Below are 27,612 nucleotides of genomic sequence, written 5' to 3' on the forward strand. Positions count from 1 at the left end.
CTGGCCCCCAGGCCTGTAGCGCTTCAGAAAATGCTGGGCTCAGCTCTAATAGAAGGAAAGCAACCGTATGCATTTCAGAAATATTTTCCACCACCAGTGGCAGGAAAGAAGATGCCAGGGACATAAGAGTGTGGGCTACCTCACTGGGAAGCTTTCTCCCCAAACATGTGTGTGCTCGATAAATGATGCCAGAGGGCTGCTCTGCCCCATCAAACACTGAAGATGTAAGGAAAGGATCCGATAGAAGAAGTCACTCATCACAAAGGATGCCAAAAGAGGTTCAATGTCTTTTGCTACAATAAGATTGTGTCAGTAAGACAACAGCTGGAATTGGCGGTTATGCTTTTTTTTTTTTAATTAGCTTTAGTGTTTATGACTTGTGCTATACGTGGTACACTGGTTTTCAAAATGTGGTCTAGTGGATTCTCCAAGTATTCTTCAGGGATCGCTGGTGGGCCCCTGGTAGAAAGCTTATTATACAGCAATGCCTATGTTTGAAAGGTAATTAGCTATATTTAGCCACCCTCAGGGTGACTTAGTCCCTGGACTGAAAATGGTCCTTGTCAGTGGGGGTCAGTAGGAGCAGCTGGGAACTGATCTACGGAAGGTCCCTCCGGTTCGACCAAAATAGTCCATGGAATCAAAGCATTTGAAAAACCACTGCCTTGAGGTATGAAGCCCAAATATCTGGGTTAGGCAGTCCACAAGTCGGCAGTGACTGATACCCTAAGGATCACACTTCCCACGTTCCTGAACCCTCCTGGTTAACTTAGAGAAGGTCCTTACTTTCCAGAGCTTTTGAGGCCTGATAGACCCTATTCTCTTCTTTGTTTTCACTGTCCATGCCTAGGACTCCTGCTTTACACCCAGTCATCTTGTCCTCAATACAGGGGACAGGAGTGGGTAGGAATCTTTGTGCACGGAGCCGTGACCATGACACACCCAAGCTTCCTCTGCTTAAGTATGACACAGTTCTAGACCAGCTGGAATTATGAAAATGATCTGTTTTATCTCATCAGAACGAAACTTTCTCCTGGTGTGGTTATTAATAGAACTCTTCCTAGATCATTTTGTCATGCTGAAAATCCCAAACTGAAAACTTATTAACAGTAGTTCGCTGGACTAAATTGCCTTCTGTATCCAGGCTGTTTCTCTGAAGGCTCTGGGACGAAATCTGTATACTATGTATGGCAAAGTGGCCTGGTCTCCAGGACCCTTCCCATACCCACTTTAGGGACACCTAGAAAGGTTTAAAAAAAAAAAAAAAACCAGAACCAAGCCAGATAATTATAGCAGACCTTTCTTCTGATTTTTATGAGGTCCAAATATCCAGGAACTGGAGTCCAAAATATTCCAGGAACTCCGCTGGCAAGAGTGGCAAGGCCCATGCTTCAGATTCTGGATCTCCCTCTCTCTCTGACCCTCCCCTGTTCACACTGTCTCTATCTCTCTCTCAAAAATAAATAAAACATTAAAAAAAAAAAAAAAAGAGTGGCAAGGCCCACAGGCCGGGTGTGTCTGGGGAGCGTGACTGGAGGCCTCTGCTTTCAGGCTCACCCCCAGCTCCTTCGAAAAATAAACCCCACGCCACATTAATCCTGTCAGGAAGCTAGACAGGGGGCCTTAAGTGCAGGCCTCAGAATCCCCGGGGCTCTCACAGAGATGCCCCCTGGCTGCTCTGCAGAGAAGAGAATAGAACTGAAGTCCTTGCTCCCACTTTTATTTCATTGCTTAGGGACAGGATGAGGTCGTTAAGGGTGAAAAATGCAAGCCTGTGAGGGCCGGCTGTCTTCAGGGAGGGGACACCCTCCGTGGCTAGACCATCAAGATCAGAACTGCACCTGTCTTTTGTTGTCTGTTTGACTCCAAGAAACACAACCATATTTCGCATTGATAGAATGAAATGAAATCCGCAATGTGTCCTGCCTCCCGGAGTTTGCCCTGATCACTCGTGTGCCCCTGGGAGCTGCTCTTGGCAGTCGTCACGCCATTACTGTCACAGGAGCACGCTACAGTGTTCTGATTTCATCAGGACCAAGAGGCTCTCTAAGCACAGCCAACAAAGAAGGGCAGCCAAGCAAATTCCAAGCATCACTGCCAAACCCTGGACTGAAAGAGCAGCAAGGAAAGGTGCCTTCCACGCCCCTGCCTTTCCCCTACAGTTCCACTAGTACGTGGGGCCAGAGGTCGGTGGCACAGTGGACGTGACTAACAAGACCGTGAACATCACAGCCAAGCAATGGTCAGTGGAGGTCACAAGCCAGACACATGCAGTGTGCTTTTCACAGTTACCCCCTCGGAGAATGCCCTCCTTTCCACAAGGAAAGGAGTAGAGCCCATCATGCACTAGATTGAGATCTGTCAAGCAACTGTACTAAGCACGCTAATACTTTGCCGGGTCAACACACTTGTCACCAGTAAAAGAAAGGAAAAGTAATACACAAACTCTTTTAATCTTCAGAAGGTAATCCGGAGACCTTTCCAATAACCCATTTTCCAGTAAGTGCCTTGGCATTTCCACAAGGTCGGAAGTAGGGAAATTTAACAGTTACTACAAACAAGTGCTTTGTACTAGATTCAAGGCCTGCTTACCTGTGCATCAATTATTTTTTGCTTTGCATCAATAACGGCTTGCATCTCAGCGTGGTCCTTCTTCAGTTCCTCTTCCACGGCCATGAGCCTAGAATGTGCAGCAGGGAGACATGGGCGTTAGAGAGGCCAGCTAATGTAGGGCGCAAGAAACCCACACTCCGCAGAGTCCAGGTTTTCCCTCCTTCCCAGTGAGAGGTCTGTAATCATGCTTGCTTTCTTCTCTCCTGCCCTTGGAAGAAGACATCCAAGGCTGACTTCTCGCCCTGTGACCAGATCTGTAAATTTTCATCTCCCCTAGAACACTATCATCATTTCTTCCCTCTCCTCTGCCAGATCATTCCTTCAGCACAGATTATTTCGTTGCAAAGTATCAAACCAACCAACAAAAACCTAACAACCCTCTCTTCGTCTCAGGTTCCCTTGTGACAGCTGTCCCTTCTTTCCCTGCTCTGCAGTTTCTCAGAGTGAGCGATGCTCAGGAGGCCAACTTTCTCTCTCGGAGCCACTCACATCTTAGCCCACTGCCGCTCAACTCCATGAAATTGCTCCATGCCTGTTTCTTTGTTTGTAAAATAAGAATAATACCTGCCTCAGGGGTTGGCATTCAATACATTTTTATTAACTGATTAAACCAATTATTATTTGTAAAGTGCTTAAGAAGAGTGCCTGGGGGCGCCTGGGTGGCTCAGTTGGTTAAGTGCCTGACAGCTCAGAGCCTGGAGCCAACTTTGGATTCTGTGTTGCCCTCTCTCTCTGCCCCTTCCCCGTTTGTGCTCTGTCTCTCTCTCTCTCTCTCAAGATAAACATTAAAAAGTTTTATAAAAAAAAATGGGACACTTGGGTGGCTCAGTCAGTTAAGGTCTGACTTCAGTTCAGGTCATGATCTCACGGTTTAGGAATTTGGGCCCCGCGTTGGGCTCTGTGCTGACAGCTCAGAGCCTGGAGCCTGCTTTGGATTCTGCATCTTCCTTTCTCTCTCCATCTCTCCCCTGCTTGTGGTCTCTCTCTATTTCTCTCTCCAAAATAAACATTAAAAATATTAAAAATGTTTAAAAAAAAAGAAGAAGAAGAGTGCCTGGCCAGCGGTAGGTGCCACGTGTTTGAGAGAGCCGACCCCTCCCTCCGTGTCCCTGCACATCTTTGGCACTCTTCCTTAGTTCTCTGGCCCCAAAGATATCCAGAGACACTCCCTTCCCACATCTCTGGACTCGTGAAAAACTAAGTCACTCTTGGGCTCAAATCGGAATCCTACGTCCCTTCAATTGAGTCACTACGTTTCCATTTTTTCCTAGTTGTTATGATGAAAGAAAAACAGACTACTACTGTCTTCAAAGGAAGTGTACTAAGGCCTCGCGGTTAGAAAACTTGAAGAGACACAGTCATTCATCACATTCGCCCCAAGCACCATGGAGGGTAGGGAGAGTGCGAGTGGCTCTTGCTGCCGCTGCTCCAGGATCCTTTTGGTGGGCTTCCTGTCCGCCTGTGCCCCTAAGCGGCCCCCAACCCCGACGGCGACCGCCTCACCTGCTGATGATGCTCTTCATCTGGCTGTCCTTCTCCTCCTGCTGCCGGCGCAGGCGCTCCTCGCTGTCCTCCAGCCGCGCCTTGTACTCCAGCAGCAGCTTCTGCATCTGCTGCTCCTGCACCAGCAAGCGGCGCTCGTACTCCTCCAGCCGCCGGCTGGACATGCGCAGCCGCTCCTTCAGCTTAGTGATTTCCTGCTCGTACTGGTGTGGGGGAGAGGCGCCAGGGACACAGAGGGGAAGGCTGCAGTTAACACTGGTTTGAAAATCAACGTACTCGACGGTGTCTGGGCTGCCATTCTGCGGGCCGCGAACATGCTTTCAGATGATTGAAAGGCATAGCTGATAAAGGAGCTCTCTCCTCCCTTCCCCTAACGTCACACATCTCATCCTCACTTGGCATCTCAGATCTATATATTTGTGCATCTCTTTCCACCTTAAACTATCAGTTACTACAAGCCACATCCAATCTATATCAAATGGGGGCAGGAGAAAAAAAGACTCGGTAAATAGAAACCTGAAGAATCACTTAAAATAAGCCAAAAGCCAGGTGTCTACCCGAGGAGAGGTTTCTGGACCATCACCTGCACCCCAGGACCTCCGACACACTCTGGCTCATCAGGCTGTCATGGCTTCACTCTACCAGAATCAGCCCTTCAGGGAGCAGGCAACATTTCTATAATGTTACGCTACTAAATCAATAAGTAGAATCTGAAATAGCAAAGTAAGCTATTGCTGCTTTCTCCCCGACTGCAAGAGTGTAAACTATTCAGGTCACAAGCACTAAGCAAAAGGCCTACATACTCTCCGGCGCTGATGAATACTGACTCTTGGCCCATTTTCATGATGTGGTTCATCTGCTCAGTTTGATCCAGCCTGATGAGCATGTTTGTCTGTTTTCTCACTAAAGCTTTATATAAGTTTATAGAAACTAAAGCTGTACGTAATAAATTCTCACTAAAGCTTGAACGTCACACTTTCAGGTGAGGTGAGAAGCACAGGATCTCTCGTAGATGGTCTGCTTAAATTCATTAGTAACTCATAATGAATCTCTATGGTGCTTGGTAAAATGCAATCTGTTTTCACATAATGTCCAGTTTAATTGATAATCAGGCAGTGAGCTTCTGCTTACTCAACCTCATGATCCTAAACTATATTCATTAATCCAGAGGTCACAGATGACAGTTTTTATGACAGTTTAAAAAGGTAGACTGCATCAATAAGCATATTATAGGATTCTGTGGGTGATTTTTGGATTTTAAGATCATGCTGATAAGTAACTGGTTGTGTGGTTGTTAGAGAATGCCACACATGGTGTCAAGGTTCTTATAATCCTTTTTTTCCATGTCAACTTTTCTTCAAAACTAAACAGAAATAATAGATAATGTCTGTTTAAAAATCAATATAGAGCCGGCAGTTCTTTATCCAGAAAAGGCAAAAAGAAAAAAAAAGACAAAATTAACAAGACATGGAAAGGAAGTCTAGTCCAAGGACAATTTTGCCCGTGGTTGAAGACTAGCAACAGGATTATAGAAACACTAAATATTCACCTACAGTGATAAGAAATGAACAACAGAATGTTTTCCAAATTAAGTTAACCTACATAAAAAGAAAAGGTAGGCTGATGGACATTTGTTGCATATTTTCACACACGGACACTACTGAACTGTCTTACAGGTATTGGTATTACGGCTAACACGAGACGTGGAGTTGACACTGTTGGGAGCGAAGAGCTCAAGTTCTCGGCTAGACAACCTCTCTGGTGGCCTCTTGGTGTGGGGGCACTAAGTCAGTAAAGACGAGTGGGTTCTACCTTCTCAGCATGCTTGGATTCATCTTGATTTTGCTCAGTTTCTTCCACATCCTCTTCATATTGGCCATTGTTCAGAACCCAGGCTGCTGTCCTCTCCACTGGGGACATTGTGGCAGAGTCCACAGGTGACTGAACCTGCATCAGAAACACTTATTAGCATCTCCCTAAACAGCTTGTCCACTAGTTAGGTTTTGCAAAGGGAGTTCTTCTTGGAGGACAAAATTGTGATCTAATAAATGCTCTCAGTTCTAGGTAATATTTTATTAATGACAGGGCTGGCGGGGAGGAATGAGAATATCTCCTTGTTGAAGAATACGCTCTTCTGAAGAGAAATTCCTATGCATCGCATCCAAGAAAAGAAGGCCCAAATTGTCCATCAGTCTAGTGATCCAATTACCAATGAAATTACAATGATGACAGAATAAGAGAAAGGGTATGACTTGATGGCTGGCTGCTCAGCTGACGAAATGGCTGTTTAACCCAGAGACGAACAAACTCACAAGGTACCCATTTATATATCAGAATGCTGAGCCCTTAATTCTCACATTAATCATGTAGAGAAAGAAAAAACCACGATGATGATTTTTAGAGAGCGTGGACTTCTTAATGGGTTAGGCCCATTCAGAAATCTGTATTTTAGAGCAGTTTCTTAAAGAATACAGGATCAAGACAAAAGATATTGGATTAGCTTAAGGGACATTTCAATCCAGTTAGGTTAGCCAGATAAAGTGCTCTTTTCCCATACTGATATATTAGAGCGATAAGAATTCTGGTCTTAAGTAACTACCCTGCCATTTAATATTCTTTTCTCTTTAAGACTCTTTTCTTAATATCACTGATTAGATGTTACCACCATCACCATCACTATCCACCCTGGTACCTATCTCATGGGGAGTTGTAGGGATTGAGTCATATAGTGTATGTGAAAGTTTTTTGGAAACTACAGAGTACTACAGAACTTGGATGTTATCATATTGATGTTTAGAAAACTGGCATTGGATATTATCATTTATATTGGCCTATAGTGCTTTCTCTACAATGCTAGAAATAGAAAACAAATTTTTTCTCTTCAGTATGCCTGAGAGAGAGAGAGAGAGCGAGAGAGAGAACAAGGGAGGTTGGAAGGGAGAGAGAGAGAGAGAGAGAGAGAGAGAATACGAGAACAAAGCACCATTTGGGAGTTACCTCTGTATGGGAGAGAAAATTCCCTTCAATTATGAGATTATGGAGTATTGGTCCTCAAAATAGAAATCCATTTTAATTCTAAAAGGCTTTCTGCCTTAAGATTATCTTTATGTCATTCTGAAATAGAATCCAGTTAAACTCTAAATGGACAGTTATTTTAAAAGAAGGGGTATTTTGATGACTTTGCAATTTAGATTAGATGAAAAATATTGGCTGCAGAGACTAAAAGGTTATCAAAGACAGGTTTGGAGAAACTCTGCAAAATACACAAAGCAAGTAATATGAGGATGTTTCGTAAAGGCCTGAAGCAGAACCTGGTTTGGCTGATTTACAAAGAAATTACAAATATATCAGTAAAAAGTGGCATCACACCTAATGTGCACATAAGCAGTTGTTAATGGACTTCTGGCTAGAAGTTGGTTAAACTCCTTTAAAACCAATTTCTCCACTGTATCAAGGAGCATGTAAACATGTCTCTACCTCCACTCTGGTATGTAAGTATGTTTCTCATACTTCATTCATTTGTGTATCATTTTATTATTTTTGTCATAACCACATTATCACTGAGACATTATTTATCCAGTTAGCTAAGTCCTTATGCTAAGCAATAGTATCAGTAAAATCATGATTTTGAGGTTTTATATATATATATATATATATATACTTATAAATATTAAGTCATATTTTTCTAAAATGTGTTAAAATACATGATTAATTAAATAAACATGTTGTATACGTAAATAATTTTGAATATCACTCTTTAGAAACACTGGCCTATAAGACAGAGGACAGGGTATCATCTATAATGGAAGGTAGTAATTATCCACATGGAAAATTATTATAAGAAACAAACGAGTCAGCATGTATAAGCATTTTGTAAGTGGCAAGGTACTTTACACACACACACTAGTTCTCCCCCTACTGGACTTTAAAAGCAGAGCACAATAAACTGCTTCAGCATTGGCAGAGAAAAATAGTTTTAGAGGTTTAGAGGTTTAGGTTTCTATTTGATATATATATACACCTGAAAGGCAAAATAATGTGGTTATGAGTTTTAAAAAATTAGTAGAAAGCCAATATTTAAAGGAGACAAATGCCTTTTTAATTTTATTATATTATCACTTTAGCACATAGGGCAGAGAAAAGCTGCTTCTCTGTGAAACCAGGATTTTCTACTCATTAGCAGTTTGAGATAAAGCAGGTACTAAAACTAATAACAACTTTACTGTTTGGAATTTATTACTTCAAGACAGCTAATTCAATAGCTTTCTACTTTATCTAGTTAACAAAATAGATGTTGCTTGAATGAAGCTTCTTTCCCTGTGATTTGTTATGGGCTAACTATGTATTGGGTGCCTATAAATGCACTGCACACTGAAGATATTCCTAGAACACACTGAGGAGAGACCTTAGCTCCTACAAGCATATTAAAACAATGACTGCTTAGCACAGTCTAGGCTTTGACTCTTAAGTGAGAAGCTGTAAGAATGAGAGTTGGTTCATTGCACTAGTGACGGTGGTAGCTACCATATCTTCAGAGGGACGAACAATGTCCAACGAATTATAAGAGATTGTATGATAGAACTGGGCATTTGGGTCTATTCCTATTGCATGTGTTGAATCTGATTTTCAACCCCTTCCTCATATATCCAAGCACTCTGCATGGCAATAGGTGATCAATACATGCTGAAAAAAATATTAACTATTCCCTGTATTCCTGGTAAAACCAGTACAAAATTACAAAGAACAGAAAAGTAATATTAAACACATCAAAAATAGTTAAAAGAGAGGTGATTTTTTGGTTTCTTTAAAAACTATAGACCATCTCTTACATTTTTTTCTACTGATCTTGTGTGTGCTGGTCTTGCTTCCCAATTAGATTGTCAATCCTTGAGGCACAGTACCATATTATACAGTTTTCTCTGAATGATAGTGACTATGTAACTGCATAATAAATACTCAACATTATTCATTTATTAATACTCTGGTTCTCTTTTGAATTCATATACTAAAGTATAACATATTACTAAGAGAAAGATACTGTATGTCTTTTCTTCTAATCCTTCGGAAGTACGTCAAAGGTTTTTCTTTAATGACTGTTCCATCTCCTTTATAAGCTGGCAAGGATAGCAAAATTTGTTACCTCTAGTTTATAGTCAAAGAGATTGGGACAAGAGGTTGGTAAGTGCTTCAAATCCCATTTTGCTTAGCCTTAGGGAGAGTATTTGTATCCAGTGACTTTCAACAGTGGATCATTAAAGAAAATGAAGGATGAAAAAGACTAAAAGAAAAGCAGCAGGAATTCCTACCAGGACTATCTCCCCTTAGAGATAAAACTGTATAGGGTTTCTCTGAAAAAAATACTAACGCTTTAGGGCAAAAGGGCCGGAGATGGCAGTTTCTCTGAGCCTATAATTAGTCATAGCCTGGCTATGCTGAGGACAATGAACAGGCCAGTTCCCTGTCCCTTGCTAGTATTTACTAGATATAAATAAGACTTGTTGGTTTCGGCTTCTCCAAAGTCTGAACCAGTCAGGTTCAGTCAGGTTTTCATAATGAATAGCACTTCCGCTGTCCACACCAAAGAAAGGGCTGACTAAATAAGTAAACTCTGAGGGTTAGGAGAGGGTTCAACAAATCCAAATATGAAAGCTGCAGCATCATTCCAACAGGCTTGTCAGATACTATTTTAAAAGCCTCTTCAAATTTGAATTTTTGAGGTTATGTAACATGCTATATCTGAACACATACATTATACATACAGTCTATTATACACAGAGAATGCACGATACACGGAAAACAAAATGGACAGGAAAATGAGGGGGGGGGGAATCCAAAGAGAGACTGAGAAGGGTCAAAAAAATTGAAGGCAGCTTCCTGAGGGGAAAAAAAAAAAGAAATCTCTTGTCTATAGATCGTTTCACTAGGATTTTGTTTCCTTCCTACTCAGTACGTATATGGAGAAGACCAAAGCTAGCAATGCTGCCGACAATGGCCGCTCCTTTGTGTAAGATACAGATGGAATTTGCATGGGACAAAGCTGCTGATAATTACACACGCCTACAGAACAATCCCCACAAAGAAATCCTCTAGTTTTTGGGAGAGAAGAATTCCCCAACACAATTTGCAATTACAATATGTAGAGGAATTTGCCAAAAATGTGCTGATCATGGAGAAATTCAGAGGCTTCATGGGAGAGGAGAAAAGCAAGAGACAGAAAGATAAGGAATAGAAAATAACAACATAAGTTTGAAAGAATAAACCATCTGCATAGAAAGAGCGAGCGTAGAAAAACCAGAAACTTGATCAATAAAAATACAGTGATTTACGCTCTAATTGATACGATGGTGGCACTACCAGCGAAGGCATAAAGAGAGGTGAATATTTCAAGCTGTATGAGGCCATCTCACTGTGTCTGCGCCTCACGTGCCAATATAACACAGGCATCCCCCAATTCATTAATGGCTGTGGCACAAAACGTTTTTAAATTGGTTATTTGGAGACTGTATCCCATTTCCTGCCTCCCATATACCCAAGACAGCCTTCTCTTCACCCAGAGAAACCTGTACTAACTGCTGTGTGACAGGTGCTGTATTTTCCTATATCTAAGTATTATAAATGATAACTGGTTCCAGATGATCACATAGAAGGCTATTTAATTTAAAATATTTACAAGTCATCAGTCTGAGTCACATGCCCTAGGAACTGAGGGCTACATGAAACAAGGGAAGGGGTCAGGCATTCCTTTTTTCTATCCAGGCCTGGGCCCGAGTCAGCTTCTGAAAAGCAGGTTGGAGGGCCCTTTCTACTGTCCTGTCCCTCTCTGCCAATCTGAGGTTCTTCCCTACCCCGATCCCATGCTCAGGGCGCCCATGCCTGCGTGGATGTCTGTCTCCACACAGCACTCTGTCTCTCAAATTCCCTATCTTTCTATTCTCCTCTCAACAAATACTTTATTTCTCTGAAAGTTGTTGATCTCAACTAGAAGCTGGCATAAAAGCAACATGTGGAAAAGACCATGATAAGGTATGACGGACTGTCTTCCAACACATAAATTAAAAGAATACATGTGACAGAGGACACACATACGAAAGATATCAATGTGCATAAGCATTTTCATTGTATGTAGTCTTCTTTCCTTCTATAAGGATTTAGATTCCTTAATGCTTATTAAATCAAATGAATCGGTGAAATTTGGGGAAATATAAACGAAACAAAAATGAAAATTTAAGACTGAAGGAAATTTCTCTGGAAAGAATGGCCACCCGGGAGGCTCTGCCTGGGAATCTGGCTGTGGGAATCAGCGTAAGTTAGCCGTGCTTTTCATCTTTTCCTCTACTTCTGTATCGCAGGATTCTGTCAATGTTCTAATTTTTTTTTTAAGCAGTAACTATCAAGCTAGTGGCTCTGATCACAGCAGAGTGGAGGCAGAAACCGCCAACTCAGTAAATGCCTACCTATAAAAAAGCAAATATATTAAAAAGATACATTGGGGTTTTATTGCAGTCTCCTCTGATCAGTGGTTTTGCTGACGAAAGGATTTGGCATAGAACTGTTTCAATCACAAAGCTCCCTAGGACTTATAGAGTATGATTAGGTTTCAAAGAAAGGGCAGCAAATACAAAGGAGAAAAATCTTTTTTAGATGAGACATTAAATGTGTACCTATACATGTATTCCTCAGGTTGTTAGTTGGTTTCAAAAAGCAAAACATGTATTGGTGCCTGAAAATGTATCATGTGGGGAAGACATGAGTGATGAAATTCTTGGGGAAACTTTTTATTTGTAAGAAATAAGGTCCAGAAGTCTTCAGACCGGGTGTGACACTACTGGGCCTCCCCATGAAATAGAAGGGATTCGTAAATGTTTATGGCATTTGTCAACCACCTGTGTTTCTATCTTTTCAGCCCTCTCCTTTGCCTCGTCTTTATACATGCTCAGTTGTTTATCTTTCTAGCCATTTCCAGGAAAAGGCACAGGGGACTTGTTACTTCCAGAGGGAGGTGGGGGAGGGTATAGGGAGCAGTTGCATTAAACGTTTGACTCAGAATGCAGAAGTTTATTCTGGAAGCTTTAGAAAAAAAAATTAAGGAGGATTAAGGTCCAGATTCCCAAAATACATTATGGTTGATCTGGCCTCTAGCTTTGCAGTGTATGTGTTCTAATCATTCATGCAACACCGACTGATCTGTTCCCAGTGTGCACCTAGGTAGTGGCTCAGCTGCGTAAAGAGAAGGAAAAGCCCTTTGTGTGGCTTAGTCTCCTGAGGGTAATGAGTCAAGCTACGTTCCATGGCCTCACCTAGCCAGAAGCCTCCCAAACCTTTCATTTCCTCTCTCCATTTAAAAGTTGCAGAAAATGGGGCACCTGGGTGGCTTAGTCGGTTAAGCGTCCGACTTTCGCTTAGGTCATGATCTCGCGGTTCGTGGGTTCGAGCCCCGCGTCGGGCTCTGTGCTGACAGCCGGCTCAGAGCCTGGAGACTATTTCGGAGTCTGAATCCCCCTCTCTCTCTGACCCTCCCCTGCTCACGCTGTCTCTCTCTCTCCAAGAAATAAAAATATTAAAAAAAAAAAGTTGCAGAAAATGGGGTGCCTGGGTGACTCAGGAAAGCATCTGACTTCGGCTCAGGTCATGACCCCAGGGTTCGTGAGTTCAAGCCCTACATCGGGGCTCTGCACTTACGGCGGGCTCGAGCTCTGTGCTGGGCTCTCTGCTGACAGAGTGGAGCCTACTCAGGGTTCTCTCTCTCCTTTTTTGGTCCTCTGTGTATATGCACACGCTCTCTAAATAAATAAATAAGCACTAAAAAAAGTTGCAGAACGTATGTTTAAGTGGAAACATGGTTAGAAATGGGATTTCCTGATGATTATGTACAAAGAGCCAGGGAAAGAGCAGGACAAGTGGAAGCTAGACCCCTCCAGCTCTGCCCCTACCTGCTGTGTCTGTTGTCTCTGGATGGCTCTCACTTTGGGAACAGGGCTCTCTCTGGAGGAGGAAGACTGCTGCCGGGAGCGGCTCCCATTCTGCAAAGGCTCGGCCACGAGGGCTGCAGAGGCCACCGACATGCTGCCCGTGCTGCGCAAGGAAGCGCTATGGGGCAGGGATGGTGGCGCTTTGGCTCGGGCACCTAACCCAGCCTGGTCCATTTTCCGGATCTGGGCCTGCCCGGTACTGTTCTGCCGTGGCAGGGCAAGAGGTATGTGTCTGTCGGGCATAGTGTGCCGCTGGGAGAAATCCTCACTCTGGGTGCTGCGTTTGGTGAAATCTTCCATGCTGCTATTGCTGGGCCCACTGAGTTTGAAATCCTCGCTGTTACTTTGGCTTCTGGAACTGGCAGTGCTTAGGTTCTCCAAACTGGAATCCACAGAGGCCTTTGGCATTGCTGGAATTGGGTTATTGAGGTGATAGACAGGGTTCTGGAACGACAAGGGCTGGAGGCTGCCTGGCTGGTTCAAGGCTGGGTGCAGGGGCCTTCTCACTTGGGGTGCGCTGTGGGCTTCCCGCAGTTGCTTGATGCTGGCCACCTGGGTTATGGAAAGCTGGCTTCCAGTTAAGCGCATAGGCACATCGAGCATGACAGGTGCATGCTCCACTTGAGCAGTGTGAGTGTCCTGAAGGTCCATGAGGGAGATGCTCCGACCGTTAGAAAGGCTGTTTTCCTTCTCGTCCTTTTCAGAGTAAGTCACGCTCTGCGAGGACGCCTGCTGAACCAGCACTAATGTCTTCCCCCGGAAGTAGCTCTCTGTGTTGTCCTGGCTTGGAGATTTCAGTTTATGCAAATCACTGTGGAAAAGGAGAGGACCCTTAATAACTCCTGAGGCAAATTCAAAACAGTTACGATTTCTCAACCCAGGCACATGAACATTCCAAAGGCTCACAGGGCCAATGTGGGTACTTATATTGGTTTCTAAACTCAGATTTCATCATTATGATTCTTAAAAATCCAACATTTTTAGTTTCTCTCCAAAGATGGGGAATAACACCGTGTTTACCACTCCATTATCATCTTCAATTTTTACTAAAATTCCAGTCATTTCCTCCTTAGGTTCTAAACCCTCCCAAGTATTCTGATTCACAACCGGTTCTGTCTAAATCTTCAAGCGGAGGGAGCAGTGCTGAGTGTACAAAGAAAGGGTCCCTGATAAAGGCTCAAGTCTTGCCAATCCAGAAAAGAGGGTCAGTCTAAGAATCAATGTTGTTTCTGCCTATCCAGCTGACACGGCCAGCCATAAAATGATTTTAACTGAGGTTCTCCAGGTTTTTGAGTGCTACAATATATGAAAATATAAATTTTATAGCCCTTAATCTTCCATTAAGCTGGACCTAGATTTTTTAAAATGTTGGTTGAATATATTATAACTCTACAATATCATTGTAGAAAGTAAGAATCCCAGATCTTGTGTATTATTATGACAAACTGGATTTTTCTCAGGTCAGATGATTTTTCCCAATTGGTCATGACTTTCAAGTTGTAAATTCAACAAATAAATAGATTTATGCCAAATCTCTAAGCATCACCTCTCTCTGAGACAACAGTTTATTTAAATTCTCTCTTTCATACCTGTCAGTGGGGTCTTCAAATATTTTCTGCAGCCCAGAAGAGAGGCTTCCACTGACATTTGGACTGGAGTTATGCTCAGTGAAGCGTCTGAGTTGCTGCTGTATTGGTGTAGGATTAGTCAGAGACTTGGTAATGTCAGCAAGAATTCGAGGGAGAGGTCCCAGTTTTGCCACGGTCGCCTGTAGGAAGGAATTTTCACCCTAATTGGATAATAGGCATTGCGACATCCACCAAGGATTGTTTTTGGGACAACGATGCCCATTGATGGAGGGGTGTAGGTTGGAGGGAAGGGTAGGTGTTTGCATATGGGAGTGGCAGGTTCATAATGCATTGTTATGAAGCAGCAGAACCATGGCGTCGAGATGAATGGAGGAGGCGAAACAAGGTGCAGCAGACATCGAGGAAAGAAAGGAAATAGAAATTAGGATTACGCAAATAAAAATTAAAAGACATGCTCAAAACAACCAAACTATTGCCATTCCAACTAAAATAGGCATGCAAAGCAAACTAAATCTTTGGGAGTCTAGTAGATCAAGACGGGGGAGGGTAGGGGAAGACCCAAACACCTTCTGACCAAAGGATGTTGAGACCAGAGGATTGGCTAGTGTGATGAAACTCCCAAAGAAAAGGCATCATGTGAGAAAAGAAATGCATGCCAACATACAAGAAGGTGTTGCATTCAGGGGTCTGGAGCACTGCAGGGGACACAAATGATACTGCCATCTACTATCCCATTTCCTTTTGGGAACTCTGACCAAGGGCCAACTGGGTTTGCAATAGCAAGACAGTCTTTTTTAAAACAGCAAAATCAGGTAAACTCTATGAGCTATGTCTAGATTTACTCCTGGCTCCCAGGACTAAACACAGATTAAAAAGGAGAAAGCACGTTTATATAGCAAAGCCTGTTAAAAGGACCTTGATCCTAAATCAACTAGGCCTATTTCACAAGATTACTATAGCCGCATCCCAGAGATGCAGTTATTAACAAAGAGTAACTTTTTTGTATTGGCTTTATCCATTCTCAATCATTTTTTTCTTTGGGGAATTCTTATTCTTACGCAGTCCTTTGGGACCCCTCAGCTCTAGGGTAGTTCTACATGACTGTCTCTGGGTGTCCTTTGTCTTCTCAACAACCAAGGCTCTTCAACTCTGCTCCAATAGGTAGAATGGACGCTCAAACGCCACCTAAAGAATAGCCTTTATCTGCTCAACTTTCTTGAGCCATGGTTTGCATTCAAGGAATTTACCTCAGCATAGCTACAACTCAAAATCTAGCTAGCATTCCTATAAGTGAAGAAGGGATCCTCAAGAATAAGAGACAGTTTATTATTTTACAAATGGTAGGACACCCTACCATTTACATTGCCTCAGGAAAGTGTCTTTATTAATAGGCTTTATTTTCCTCCCCCATTTTATTGGTACAACACTTTTAAGGATAATAGGAAAGTGGGGGAAAACAAATAACATTCTTATCACAAAAAAAACTTTGTCTTCTGAAGTTATTCTAACATACCACCACACCTACTTATGAAGTACCTGTAGCAAACAAAAACATCAATAAATAATTATTGTGATAAACCTAGCCAAAGTCTAAGACTACTTTCTATTATAAATTTGATTCTTTGTAAAATTCCAGAAGGAAGAAAATGATTGGCATGGTATGTATTTAGTTACTAATATAATATATAGTAAAAATCTTAGCTTATACTCAGAAAGTAAATTAAAAATAGTATTTCGTTTTAAAAATTCATGTCTGCAGAGAAAGAAAACATCAGGATTTTCAGATCCCATGTAACTCAGTAGTACTATAGTTATACTGAACCCTCTGACTTGCAGAATAAAAAAAAAAAAATCTCATGAGTTAAACTGAACATAATAGTCTCAGTATTTTTCCAACTCCACACTTTTGTTAGAATTATTATGAAGTTTCATCTCATCCTACTTATATATGAATAAGCCTACATATAGCAATATTTGATGTTAATTTCTAGGCAAGTTTTTAGACATGTTATATATAATGTTATATATATTTATTTATAGAAATATATACTCTATTAATTCAGCTAATTTCTTAAAAATATATGTTAATAATTTCATGGCTTGCTAGAATTTCCTGGTTCTAGGGCACATATTTTACTCAGAATTGATAGCTATTTACTCCCAGGCTTCTGGCACAAACAGGTTGCTTTCAACTAGCAAGATGCGTGAAGGCTGTCACTGCAGATTCTTTCCAGAAATCAGGTACATTAAAGTTCTGTATCTCCCATCTCCCATTATGCTTCCAGCCTACTTTACCTTATCAAGTTGGGAAACTACTTCCCACAGTAAGGAATGCAAAACTGAAAGCTCTCGGCCCAGATCAATGTAACCATCAAAGCCTGGGGTGTTTGAGATGGTGTCTGGATTAGAGATCTCCAAAAGGAAGCGCTTCATTCCACCCCATTCATGTTCTAAAAAATCATTCATGAATGCCATGTATTCTTCTTTGTTACCAAATCTGAAGTAGAGGGAGAGAAAATGAGAAAGGACATATTCAGGAAAAGAGATGTTGGAGTTGACTTTACAGTGAGCTTTAAACTTTTCATTTTTATTTTGGGGAGGTAAGTGATTAATTTATAATCTGTTCGGTGATAAACGCTAAAGTATATTTTCTTAATACTGATGTAATACTCAAACACTTTACATAGGCTTCTAGTCTCTGTTGGCTAAAGCTAAAACTCTTTTTTCTGGTATTTAAAGCTCTCTGTAAATAACCTTCATTTGCCTACCACATGCTCATCGGTACAAACCTTCCACATTGCTCACTTCTTCAGAGTCTCCTGAATATATGCTGCTTCTCCAAGCCTGTGCTCTCGCTATTTGTTTTTTGCTGGAGAAGAACTTTTCCTCTTTGCCTATCTAAGTTCTAGGTATCTTAAGGCCTAGCTTAAGCCCAGAAAATTTCTTTCAAAATAAGCTGGAAGTAATTTTTAGCAGAATTAGCTCAAATATGGGTAAATACGTCTATTTCTGTGCTCATGTATACACAGCGTACACAAAGCTAAAATAGCACACTTCTAAAAAGCCACCATTTACACTAGAAAACAATCTGTCTCATTGAAATTCTACTTTTTTCCTTGAATACACTGCTAATAGAGAATCGTGTCTTTTTGGAAACAATGAGTGGCAAGAAAAAGGCATGAGTGGATGTACTCTATCACCCAAACATCGCCGCTGTTTACATCTGTGTGCATTTTCTCCCCAAAAGTTTTCTAACTTCCTTTTTAAAAATTCTTAAATCTATATAAAAGTTTAAATACACAACAAACAACCATATGGCATTCCTCCACATGAACCCACTGCTAACATTTTGCCAAGTTTGCTTTCACTTTCTCTCTCTCTCTTCTTTTCTTTTTGGCTGAACCATTTTAAACTACGTTGCAGACATAAACTCTAAATACATTAGCACTCATTTCTTCAGAATAAGGAAGATCTCTTACATAAACCAATGTCATTACCACAGTAAAACTTTTAAATCATCTTATATATAGGCCACATTTAATTGTCCTCAAAATGACTTTTATAGATTTTTTTCCCCCCAGTTCAGATCCAGTTATGATTCAAGCAGTGCAGTCTTTTAAAACCTAGAACAGTCCCTCTCCATCCTTTCACTTTTCCATGACACTGACTTCTCTTTGAAGGGGCCAGGCCAACTGTCTTAGAGAATGTAAACACTGGGTCTGTCAGATGGCTTCTCCCAATGTTTTTATACTTTAGTTTTTGTATTAACATGTTTCTAGAAGAACAGCATATGTATCTTCTAGTATCCTTTTTCTTTTTTGCTAAAGTTTTGAATGTCACTTTCCATTTAGTATAATTGTATCTGCATAATGTCCTTATTATTGGATATTTTGGTAAACACTGTAGTGGCTGCAAATATTCCACCGAACGCATGTACCATAGGTTACCTCAACCATTCCTCTATAAAGTGAATATTTAAGCTGTTTTCTTTTTTCCTCTATGTTTAATACCACCACACTGAAAATCTTGTAATATGAGTGATGAGGCTCCCCACCCCCATCCACATTCTAGGGGTCATGTATTTTTTAAACAACATTTTTAAAAAGTGCTTATGGCAGTGACACCTACTTGGCAAAGTTAGCCAAGTTCTGAATGACCTTGGCAATCAGAGTCAGAGTCCGAGACGTGCGGTCATCAGGATACTCCTGCATGAGGTTGAAAAGGCTGGGAGACATAATGGCCGGGCACAGAAAACGCAGGAACAAGGAGGCGCTGATGAGTCGCTCGCTGATGTCCTGCTTGCCACGGTTCAGGCACTGGTGCTTCCACGACGCAAACACTTCTTTCAACTCACGAGGGAAAACACTGGGGAAGGAAAAAATATCAAAACCTCTAAACATGAAAGTATCATAATCCAAGAAGACACAAGTGACTCCGCTCTGGCTCAGCACACCTGCTCGAGAGCCAGGCGAAGAGGAAAGCCTGGTGGAGAGAATTTTGCCTGATTCATGACTTAGAGTTGGTGGAAAATTCAAAGCCACCCAGATGGAGACTGGAAACCCACGGCCATAAAGCTCAGGGATTAGTGTAAATTTAGTTTTGCAAAGTGGGGAAATGGCACGAGGCTCCTGCTGGAACCATCTGGTTTAATAGAGCTTACCATAATGTCTCTAAAGAGTGTTCCTCAAAACTCTTCCAAAATCTCACCAATTGCTGGGGTTGGAGCAATGATCAAAAATCATTGACACAACTGTTTAATACTAGTAAATACTTTAGAAAGTCATAAAAATGCTTTTGGTATTAGGGCTGTGGTGCTCTTCTTCTGGGGAAATGTTATGTTTATGTAGACAGTTCCCAGGTGCTTCTGCTTACAATGGAGATTTGGCCTTTAGATGGGACTATATTAGGGGAACTTTCTCCTAAGCCCTTCTTTTGGTTGGGAAATACTAGGGTTAACACTGTGATGACTTTTACAGGGAAAACTTGAAGTTCCATAAGCAGAGGCTGAAGCGTTGACCCCTGCTCACCAGTAAGAGTTGATGATCTTGCAGAAAGCCAGCTCGCAGCACATTTTCAGGTTGCCTTGATTGTCCAGCAATTCATTAGAGGGACACTTGCTGGGATCTACTTCACAGTTCTCGTCTGACTCGTACAAAGCTTTGATGAACTCCCCTGTTAGAAGAGAGAAGATGACAGACAGTAAAACTATGAATAGTGCCTTCCTGAAGAGAATAAAAGGATTCAGGATTTCTGTCCTAAAATGTATAATGGGAATTTCTGAGTCTTGACATGGAGGGCATAAAGGATTGTTACTGCTTTAGAACCCAAGGGTTACCACCTCCCATATATCATGTTTATCTTCTTCATCTTGGAAGTGGAAAAACTACAATCACTAACTTCACCATCATGGTATTTATAAAAACAATAAAAATGATCATACTTTAAACAATGATACAACTTTCAATCTTTTATCAAAAACCACAAATATACATTTGTGTGTGTGTATATATATTCTTTAATATTTATTTTTGAGAGTGAGAAAGAGAGAAATGCACACACAGAGTATGGATGGGAGAGAGGCAGACAGAGAGGGAGACACAGAATCTGAAGCAGGTTCCAGGCTGTGAGCTGTTAGCACAGAGCCAGATGCAGGGCTTGAACTCATGAATCACAAGATAATGACCTGAGCCAAAGTTGGAGGCTTAACCGACTGAGCCACTTAGGCACCCCACAAGTATATTTAATTAGCAGGAACTCATTATTTGTTATAAGGCTGCTCTACCAGTATGAATAATGTTGTTATTATTTTAGAAGAAAAAAGAACCCAAGCTTGACTGAATACCCACCTAAGATTTTTAGTGCAAATGCTGGTGCCAAACACAGACTTGAGTAAGGGTCTCTAGGCTTACCTCTTGTAAAGGTGACAGTCATTCAACATAACACAAAATTGTAGGAGACATTTCTTTATATAATCTGCATATGTTTTTCCAAATAAATTTAGCTTAGAAGCATTGTTTATATATCCCATCCTCTATAGGATATGCCCAATATTCCCTAAACAAACAAATCCTTTCCTTACTCTTTTATCTTCTACTGTACACTATAGTGTTCTGTTTTGTGCTTCTTTGTTCACATGTCTGTCTCACATTCACAACTCTAGAATGAACACCCTTGGAGGTCAGGGGCCAGCTTCTATTCATGCTTGAATCCCTGACCTATCAAATAGCTCTCAAAGCACTGCGGATGCTCAAAGATATTTATCAGAGATGATAGCGTGTATTCTTGGTTTTTAAAAAATGTTTGTTTATTTTTGAGAGAGAAAGAGCACGAGCAGGGGAGGGGCAGAAAGAGAGAAGGACAGAGAATCCGAAGCAGGCCTGGCACTGACAGCAGTGAGCCCAATATGGGGCTCAAACTCATGAACCGGGCAATCATGACCAGAGCCAAAGTCTGACACTCAATCAGCCACCCAGGTACCCTTATTCTTGTTTTATTTAATAGGTCTTTATGACAAAGGAGTAGACTTGCAAAGATCTTTTCAAATGTGCTCATATCATTCAAAGTTCAAGCTAGTTACAATAGATTTCATGGACCTGAACAAAAATTTCTGCAAAATTTAGTAGCAGCAGCAGCAACACTAGGAGCATTTTCTATCAAAAGGGTAAGTAGTGAGGCAAGTGAAGATTTAAAAAGTAGCTATAATAGAGGATGGGAAATGATTACTTGGAAGAAAATGTTTGAAGAATAGGAAATTAGTGAATGGGAAAAGTAAAGGCTCTGGACCAGACAGGTCTAAGATGAAATCACTTAATTACTGTGCAGTCTTGAAAAGCATTTAACTAAATGTCTGAGTTTCAGCTCCCTTATTAATAAAATGGCGTAACTCTCACCCTTATAGATATGTGGTGAAGATCAGAAATAATGCATGAATAGAAAAGTATCTAATATGGTGCCTAGCACTTAGTAGGGGCTCCATACATGCAATTTAAAAATAATTTTTCATAAAGTAAAATGACCCAAACAAAAATACTTATACGAGATTTGTATTTGACATGTGCTCAAGTTCCGTATACTATGTGCTTCCACACAATTTGCCTCATTTAAAGATCAACTTAAAAAAAAAAAAAGGTCAACTAAATTTACTCTACTACAAAGCTGTAATCATCCAGACAGTATGGAATTGGCACAAAAACAGACACACAGATCAAAGGAATAGATAGAGAGCCCAGAATTGAACCCATAAATGTATGGCCAACTAATCTTTGACAAAGCAGGAAAGAGTATCCAATGGAAAAAAAGATAGTTTCTTTAGCAAATGGTGCTGGGAGAACTGGACAGCAACATGCAGAAGAATGAAGCTAGACCACTTTCTTACACCGTACACAAAAGTAAGCTCAAAATGGATGAAAGATCTGAATGTGAAACAGGAAACCATCAAAACCCTAGAGGAGAAAATAGGCAACAATCTCTTTGACCTCAACTGCAGCAATTTCTTGCTCAACACATCTCCAAAGGCAATGGGAATAAAATCAAAAATGAACTATTGGGACCTCATCAAGATAAAGTTTCTGCATAGCAAATGAAACAATCCGCAAAACTAAAAGGCAAAACCGACAGAATGGGAAAAGATATTTGCAAACGACATACTGGATAAAGGGTTAGTATCCAAAATCTATAAAGAACTTACTAAACTCAACACCCAAAAACAAATAATCCAGGAAAGAAATGTGCAGAAGACATGAATAGACACTTTTCCAAAGACATCTAGATGGCCAAAAGAGACATGAAAAGATGCTCAGTGTCCCTCATCATCAGAGAAATACAGATCAAAACCACACTGAGATACCACCTCACACCAGTCAGAGTGGCTAAAATGAACAACTCGGGAAACAACAGATGCTGGCGAGGATGTGGAGAAACGGGAACTTTCTTGCACTGTTGGTGACAATGCAAACTGGTGCAGCGCTCTGGAAAACAGTGTGGAAGCGCCTCAAAAAATTACAAATAGAACTACCCTATGACTCATCAATAGTACTACTAGGAATTTATCCAAAGGATACAGGAGTGCTGATGCATCGGGGTACATGTATCTCAATGTTTATAGCAGCGTTTTCAACAATAGCCAAATTATGGAAAGAGCCTAATAGTCGATCAACTGATGAATGGATAATGAAGATGTGGTTTATATATACAATGTAATTCTACTTGGCAATGGGAAAGAATGAAATCCTGCCATTTGCAGCAACGTGGATGGAACTGGAGGGTATTATGTGAAGTGAAGTAAGTCAGTCAGAGAAAGATAGAGATCATATGTTTTCACTTATATGTGGAACTTGAGAAACTGTTTAACAGAAGACCATGGGGGAAGAGAAGGGGAAAAAATAGTTACAAACAGAGAAGGGAGGTAGGCAAACCTTTCAAGAAAAGAGCCAAATAAATAATACAAGGGTCCAAAAGTAAATTAACTGTCTAAAGATCTTTTTACCTGATTTTATTTAAAATCCTCTCAAACTGAGAAAATTATTTTCACTTTTGAAACTCAACCTGTCTGATAATGTGGAAAGCACCATACTGAAAAGGAAAACCTTTTATAGATTTGTACCTAGAAGCTGCTTACCTGATCAAAATTTACTGAGATAGATTAAATAATCTATTGTGTTTGCTCTCCTATCTTTGAAAAAGATCAGAGCCAAAGGAGTACTTACTATATTATTTATTTTTCATTTTTTTTTAAATTTTTTTTTAAATTTATTTCTAGGAGAGAGAGAGAGACAGCGTGAGCAGGGGAGGGTCAGAGAGAGAGGGAGATAAAGACTCTGAAACAGGCTCCAGGCTCCGAGCTGGCAGTCAGCACAGAATCCAACGCGGGGCTCAAACCCACGAACCGCAAGATCATGACCTAAGTGAAAGTCGGACGCTTAACCGACTAAGCCACCCAGGCGCCCCCTTACTATATTGTTTAAATGTGAGTTTGTGCCTAGAATGTTCTATGGAGTGTTTTCTATGTAAATCATTAACTCAATACTGTCTAGCAACCAAATTGTGTGTGTAGAAATAAGTCAGTAGGTATGGCCATATTATGCTACAGTAAAATTCGCCTCTGTCACCAAGGATGGAAATCAGGGACTTTACTAGATCTCAAAGATGGCAGTTCCTGTGTGTCACAGGGCATCAATCTGCGATCCGGTTTTGGGCAGTAAGGTAAACGGTGTTAATAGGTGGAAGCTTTAAGTCACATCTAACCAAGATGGGGTCTGTGCAGTAAATAATAATGCCTTAATCCAGATAAATGGATACTGTACAACATGACTGGTAACTAAATTTTCTGAGAACTCTTCAGGCAATCTGGAAAGAGCATCTATTTTTTTTGCCCAATGTGTATGAAATATAACTAAACTTTAATTATTCTGAGTGCTCAGCTGTCACTATTAATTTAATTTTTTGGTTTATTGAGACTTTGCTGTAAAGCCTTTTTCTTTAATACTTATTATAAAGCATTCCTCAATTTAAGCATTAGAGGTTCCTGCCTCTAGCAGTAAGTACAGTCTTTCTATAAGACTTACAGTCTTACTGTAATATCAAGTACAGTTTTATATTATGAAAATAATTCAATCTTTCTTAGGGAACTGAAAATTTTGCAGTTCTTCAGGATTACTATTTGAAAAATCACTTATTAGCATCTTGAACCATATAAAATAAGACTGATTTTACACTGGCTCCAAGACAGATACTCTGTAAGTTGCTTTCAAAAGAAAAGTTTCTGTCATAAAAGTAAAATATAGCAGAAAAATCAGCCATCAAGCGTCTAGTATATAAAGGCTAACTAGAACTGTGGGCAGTTAAGTGGGAAGAAGACAGGAGAATCTCTGACCTGAAGAGGCTTACCAATTAATTTCGTTTATGCGCTTGGAAGCAGCAGTCATTTTCACTACCCTGGTCCTTGCTCTTGGGTTACAAATATGATAATAGAGACCTTTGTAGGGTTATGTGAATTTCTTCCCATGCTCACTGAATTTTCCTGTCTCGTTTAGCCCATTAACTATTTAATTATTCACTGTCCTCTCAAAGTACTTGCATCTACTTTGCACTTTGGAAATCAGTTATTTGGAAATGCTGTTTAGTACACTGAATGGTAGAATACAGATATTCAATTTTTAAGAAATAGGTGGTTGACACATAATTTACCCCATGTCCATATAACAGAGCCTACGTTAAGGTTTGAGATGCTTCATTATTGCCTTTTATAAGGCAATACAAATCATTAAAGCAAGTCATGAGATATACTTTCTGATATGGCTGTAATAAGCTCTTTATGTGAGACTATGAACCTCTCTGCAACTTTCATATCAATGAAAATCCATATTCACTATTGTAAATTCCCACTAGATCTTAAATGAAAGCACATAACTTAGAGAAAAGAATATGAAGGCAGGACGCAGGAAGAGAAAGAATTTACTTCTGCAGAGTAGGAACTAATGGCTACTACAGTGAGTCTACTTCTTGTAAGCACAGTGGTCCTATTTCTGGAGCAGTCATTCACATTTTACTCCATACAACCTGCTTCCTGTCCTCCTGATAGCAGTCCCAGCACTAGTGAAGTTGCCAAATGCAATAGCCATTTTCTTTTTTAACCTCTACCTTTCTCAGCCTCTGACTCTGTTGATGCTTTCTTTTCTTTTGGTGTCTAGGACGCAGGGTTTTCCTGGTTTACCTGCTTTGTGTGCATGTGCATATGGGTGCTTTTTCTTTGCAATCACTTTCTTGATACCTCCTCTTCTTTCCATCTAGATCACAAACCAAGGTGCACTGTGAGACCTGTCTTTGGCCCACTCTCTTTCTCCTCCTGTAATCTTGTATAGCTTCATTTATCCCTCCACATGGGTAACATAGTTCTAAATTTCCAGGAGACATCTACACACATGTCTTGGGATTTCTAACCTAGAACCCCTGGGATCTCTTATTAGAACTTCAAATTGAATACCCATGAAGTGGAAATAGCATTTTCCATCTTTCAAGCCTACTACTTCTGGGTTGTTTATTTCTGTTGAGAACCTCATCATCCTTCTCATAATCAAGGCCCAACATTCATTGTAATAACTGGTCTCCACCCCAAACCCTGACGTATTCTCAGGTCCCTTCAGCTCAACTTCTTGAATATTTCTCAGATCCACCTTTCCTCTTACTCCTGGTGATCACATCTATCAGAGGCTCCTGATTTCTTGCCCTCCTTCTTACAATGGCTTCTTAACTGGTCTCTGTTTTCAGTTGTTTTCTTTACCTACCCATTTTAATCATTTTGTTAAACTGATTCTACTGAAAACAGCCTGCTCAAAACCTGCAATGGTTCACCAGTGACCACTGTTAAAATCTAAACTCCTCAGCTAGACATTCACGGCTCTCAACAAATTGGTTCTAATTGTTTGTCTTTTCTGTTTTTGTTGACTTGTCTTTTTCCTTTTATTTTTTAGCTAATGTTTTATTTCACCAATGCCTTGTTCTCTCATAGCTCTATGCCTTTTTGTCAGTATGGTTCTTTCCCCATGCCAATCCCTACTACTTCCCTTGTCCAATATCTGTTTTTATATAACTTTTCTACCTTTCAAGCTACACACACATTGTTTATGTATCTTACACGGGAAATTTCATAATTCCATCAGCTAGAATAATTTCTTTAATTCTTTGAAAAAGCACAGGATCTCTCTATCTCCTTGGCTATGGGGATGTCCTTATTTTTATTATCTCCCTATCTTATAAACTCCATGAGGGTAAAAATCCATCCATTCATTCAGCATAACTGTCTATTCTCCATAGTCACATGTGACTTCTGAGCATTTGAAATGTGGCTAGTGCAAACTGGAATGTGTAATAAATGCAAAATACACACTAAATTTTAAAGAGCTAGTATGAAAAAAGTAGAATACCTCACTAACAATTTTTATATTGATAGCCTGTTGAATCATATTTGGAAATATTGGATTAACTATAATATCATTAAAATTAATTTTACCTGTTTCTCCTTACCCTTTTTAAAAAACTGTAACCACTAAGAAATTTAAATTACATATGACTCACATTATGTTTCCATACAATGGTGCTGCTCTACATTCTGTGGGAAGTATTGGGGATATGGATATTGTTCTTCAAGAAACTCTTTATCATGATGTATATCACCCAGCCCAGTGCCTTACTCTAGAGGTTAATTGTGTGATTTTCAAGACCAGATCTGGAATTCTAGGTGAGTGGCCTAGTCAGCAAGAACTACTGACTGGGCAAAATTTAGTAATTGTTAAAAATTCTGGAGATCTTGAAGGCAGAAATTGGGAGTTGTGGGAACTGGTAAGAGTTTTTTCACTTTTGACGCATGATAACAAATGTTAACACTTTCGAGATTTAGGTAATATATATCATAATGTAAATAACCAACACTTTGGGGGAAACAGGTGTCCTCAGATCCTGTAGTGACATCACTCATGGTGTGTATCTCAGTGTCAGGAACTTGAGGGCCTGGGGGGAGCGGCGTATACTGATGGGCTTTCTCTTTCTGTACATATATAGTAATAAATCAACATGTAATAAACCAGTACCACTGGTGAGTAGTGCAGAGGCTTACAGCTGAAACTTTAACACCCTAGTCAGCTAGGATTAAGTAACCTGCTGAATTTGAGCTCAATCTGTTTGACCTACGAGAGTGAAAAAAACCCAAAACTGAAAGGCAAAGAAAGCAATGTTTTTCTTCTCCATACCCAATGCGTCATGAAGATACTGTTGTCCCACCAACTTGAGGTATTCCTCGATGGATTTGGTGGCAATGGTGTTCTCTCTGAAGATCAAGACATCATGCTCTCCACAGCGATCCACCTCAGACATCACCAAGTCAGTCAGAAAATCCTGGTGGAATAATGTTCAATCAGGCAGGAAGCAACTGATTAAATAATATA

The 27,612-nt window shown here is 40.5% G+C and overlaps 1 protein-coding gene across 8 annotated transcripts in view; it reads right to left on the reverse strand.

Annotated features, from left to right (window-relative positions):
- The window catches only part of RASAL2 (RAS protein activator like 2), a 186,772-nt gene that overhangs the window by 4,291 nt on the left and 154,869 nt on the right, over positions 1-27,612 (reverse strand). For 6 of the 8 annotated variants that reach the window (XM_039255390.1, XM_039255388.1, XM_039255389.1 and 3 more), the window contains 9 exons: positions 27,418-27,562; positions 19,702-19,846; positions 18,803-19,039; positions 16,970-17,171; positions 14,675-14,874; positions 13,047-13,896; positions 5,929-6,063; positions 4,117-4,319; positions 2,593-2,680 (listed from right to left, as the gene is read on the reverse strand). In XM_039255390.1, coding sequence (XP_039111321.1) covers positions 2,593-2,680; positions 4,117-4,319; positions 5,929-6,063; positions 13,047-13,896; positions 14,675-14,874; positions 16,970-17,171; positions 18,803-19,039; positions 19,702-19,846; positions 27,418-27,562 — 2,205 coding nt within the window. The remainder of the gene's footprint in view (positions 1-2,592; positions 2,681-4,116; positions 4,320-5,928; positions 6,064-13,046; positions 13,897-14,674; positions 14,875-16,969; positions 17,172-18,802; positions 19,040-19,701; positions 19,847-27,417; positions 27,563-27,612) is intronic. The other 2 variants (XM_039255387.1, XM_039255393.1) reach the window with 1 other exon arrangement.

Source organism: Hyaena hyaena, unplaced genomic scaffold (genome assembly GCF_003009895.1).
Source record: "Hyaena hyaena isolate Hyena2069 unplaced genomic scaffold, ASM300989v1 scaffold_525, whole genome shotgun sequence".
Classification (NCBI taxonomy): domain Eukaryota; kingdom Metazoa; phylum Chordata; class Mammalia; order Carnivora; family Hyaenidae; genus Hyaena; species Hyaena hyaena.